General features: G+C 41.8%; 1 protein-coding gene across 2 annotated transcripts in view; it reads left to right on the top strand.

Annotated features, from left to right (window-relative positions):
• Positions 1-2,212, top strand: part of wnt7bb (wingless-type MMTV integration site family, member 7Bb) — a 31,215-nt gene extending 29,003 nt beyond the window's left edge. For both annotated transcript variants that reach the window (XM_032523949.1, XM_032523948.1), the window contains exon 4: positions 604-2,212. In XM_032523949.1, coding sequence (XP_032379840.1) covers positions 604-1,083 — 480 coding nt within the window. In that variant the 3' untranslated portion in view covers positions 1,084-2,212. The remainder of the gene's footprint in view (positions 1-603) is intronic.
• The last annotated feature ends 173 nt before the right edge of the window (positions 2,213-2,385 follow it).

The following is a 2,385-nucleotide window of genomic DNA, read 5'->3' as shown; positions in this document are numbered from 1 at the left end:
GTGAGGACTCGAGCAGCAGCGTTCTGAATCAGCTGTCCTCTTCACTCAAACAATTTACTCATCAATGTTTACTGAATGCAGAAATAAAGAATAGAGAGCTTTTAACCTTTCATACACCAATACAAGCATATTAGAGTGATGTTAACATGTATTTCATCTTGTAAAATGTAAGTGGAACTGAAATTGAGTTGTTCAGCATGGTATTTTTGTCTTTTGCCTCTAGTCATATATGTAGCAGACATGCAAATAGTTGCTGTTGGCTTCATGTTCTTTAGATTATTTAGAGTAACAGAGACATTGTGTCTGTAAAGACACATTTCTCTTGAAGTTGTCAATTTTACTTTTTTTTAATCTACACAAAATTAAGCTAGCCCCCTTTGTATTGGGATGTGTGAAAACCTAGATGAAGGAAACCAAAACTATCTAGCCATGCAGAAACCACTGGAGGTTTTTGAGATTTTTTTTGTAATTTGGGTCAATCGACCTTTTAAGAGAGACATGGGGTTTGTTCTCTGTCCTTTTATTATTTTGGGGTTGGGAATCCAATTTCATGTGTCGAGTGGCTGCAGTTCTTCAAGTCTTGTTTTGTGTTTTACTCTCCAGGTACTAGAAGAAAGGATGAAGCTAGAGTGCAAGTGCCACGGCGTCTCGGGCTCCTGCACCACCAAGACCTGTTGGACTACACTCCCCAAATTCCGAGAGATTGGCTACGTACTCAAGGACAAGTACAACGAAGCTGTGCACGTGGAGGTAGTCCGGGCTAGCCGACTGCGCCAGCCCACCCACCTCAAGGTGAAGCAGACTCAGGGCTACCGCAAGCCCATGGAGACAGACCTCGTCTACATCGAGAGGTCACCCAACTACTGCGAGGAAGACGCAGCCACGGGGAGCGTGGGCACCCAGGGACGCCTGTGCAACCGCACCTCGCCACATACAGACGGCTGCGACCTTATGTGCTGCGGGCGGGGCTACAATACACACCAGTACACCAAAGTGTGGCAGTGCAATTGTAAGTTCCAATGGTGCTGCTTTGTCAAGTGCAACACGTGCAGTGAGAGGACGGAGGTGTTTACCTGCAAATAAGAACGCGAGGAACTCAGTGCCAGGAAGTGAGGCGCCTAGGACTAACTGAATGAGGAAGTGTGACATGGACCAGTGAGAGACTTTGAAATAAAGGAATGGAATTTACACTATCAGCTCTTCATGGCATCGTTTTGCACAACAGAATCTATCTATTTCTTTTCAGAAAGTAATTGCTAAATATCAGTAGGTAATACCCCAGAACTTTTCTGTCACTTGGAAGTTGTGCTCATGTACTGATGCATCCGCAGTGAAGATGGGACTATAGGTAATGAATGAGGTCCCCGTGGAAACTGTGCTTTGCACTCTGGGATTTGTAATTGTTAAATTCACAACAGACACTTGCATGGAGAGAAAACACAGTAACCTGGGAGTTGATCAAAAGGACAGCAGCTGCGGTGACTGGGAGAGATTTGTCAAGTCTTGAAAACCTTTAAGGGTTTGGTCTTATTTTTCACTAAAGGGGAGAAAAAGTGAATCTTGACATGAATAACCCCCCAAATTGACTGGGGCTTATGTTGGAGGTTTGTAGAAATGAAGAACATTTTGTAAGTATGGCGCGTTGGGGTGCGCCAAAATCTGAGTGGAGAACTCTGTTAAACCCTCTGCTGCCAACTGGAAAATGGTGGAGTATGTTAGTTTTCCAGTCACACTGGAACTGTCTGTTCTGAACACTGAAAATAAATTGTTTATTTATGTTATAGTATCTTAAAACGAAGCACTAACGGGTAGAGATGTCTTTTTTGTACTAAGTGTAAAGAAAAATACTTTTTAGAAATTCTGACTGAAAATGTGTGTGTGTGTGAGTCCCCATCCCTAAACCACACCTCATCGGGAAATAACAACAACATCATTACAGTGTGTTTCACATTCAAACACCTTGGTTTTTATTTTACTGTAGCATACTGCAGTTTGTTTGTAGTCTTTTTTCCTCAAACGGGACCATCTATTTGGATGCTTTTGCAATTTCAATTAATATACCGTAGCAAGAAAACTCATTTACCTGCAGAGATTTTTCCTCAATTCATTAAACATGACGCTGATATGTTGCTGGATGTGTTGTCAAGTGCTGCACTGATATTTACTATTCAGATACGACTCATGAGAATTAAATAAACTCCTATTTGACTCAGTTTGGCAGTTCATCGCTAAAATATCAGTTGGAGTTTTACCTGTGGTCTGCCTTAAATTTAAAGAGAGATACTGATTAATACATTTGATAAATACCTGTAAAGCTCTGGTCAGTGGAGTGGTTAGTTAGAACCACACACCCATGCATGTAATAGCACAAAGGTAACAAAACTA

Source organism: Etheostoma spectabile, chromosome 8 (assembly GCF_008692095.1).
Source record: "Etheostoma spectabile isolate EspeVRDwgs_2016 chromosome 8, UIUC_Espe_1.0, whole genome shotgun sequence".
Lineage (NCBI taxonomy): Eukaryota > Metazoa > Chordata > Actinopteri > Perciformes > Percidae > Etheostoma > Etheostoma spectabile.
The sequence above is the reverse complement of the archived record's forward strand: the minus strand, read 5'-3'. Positions and strand labels throughout refer to the sequence as shown.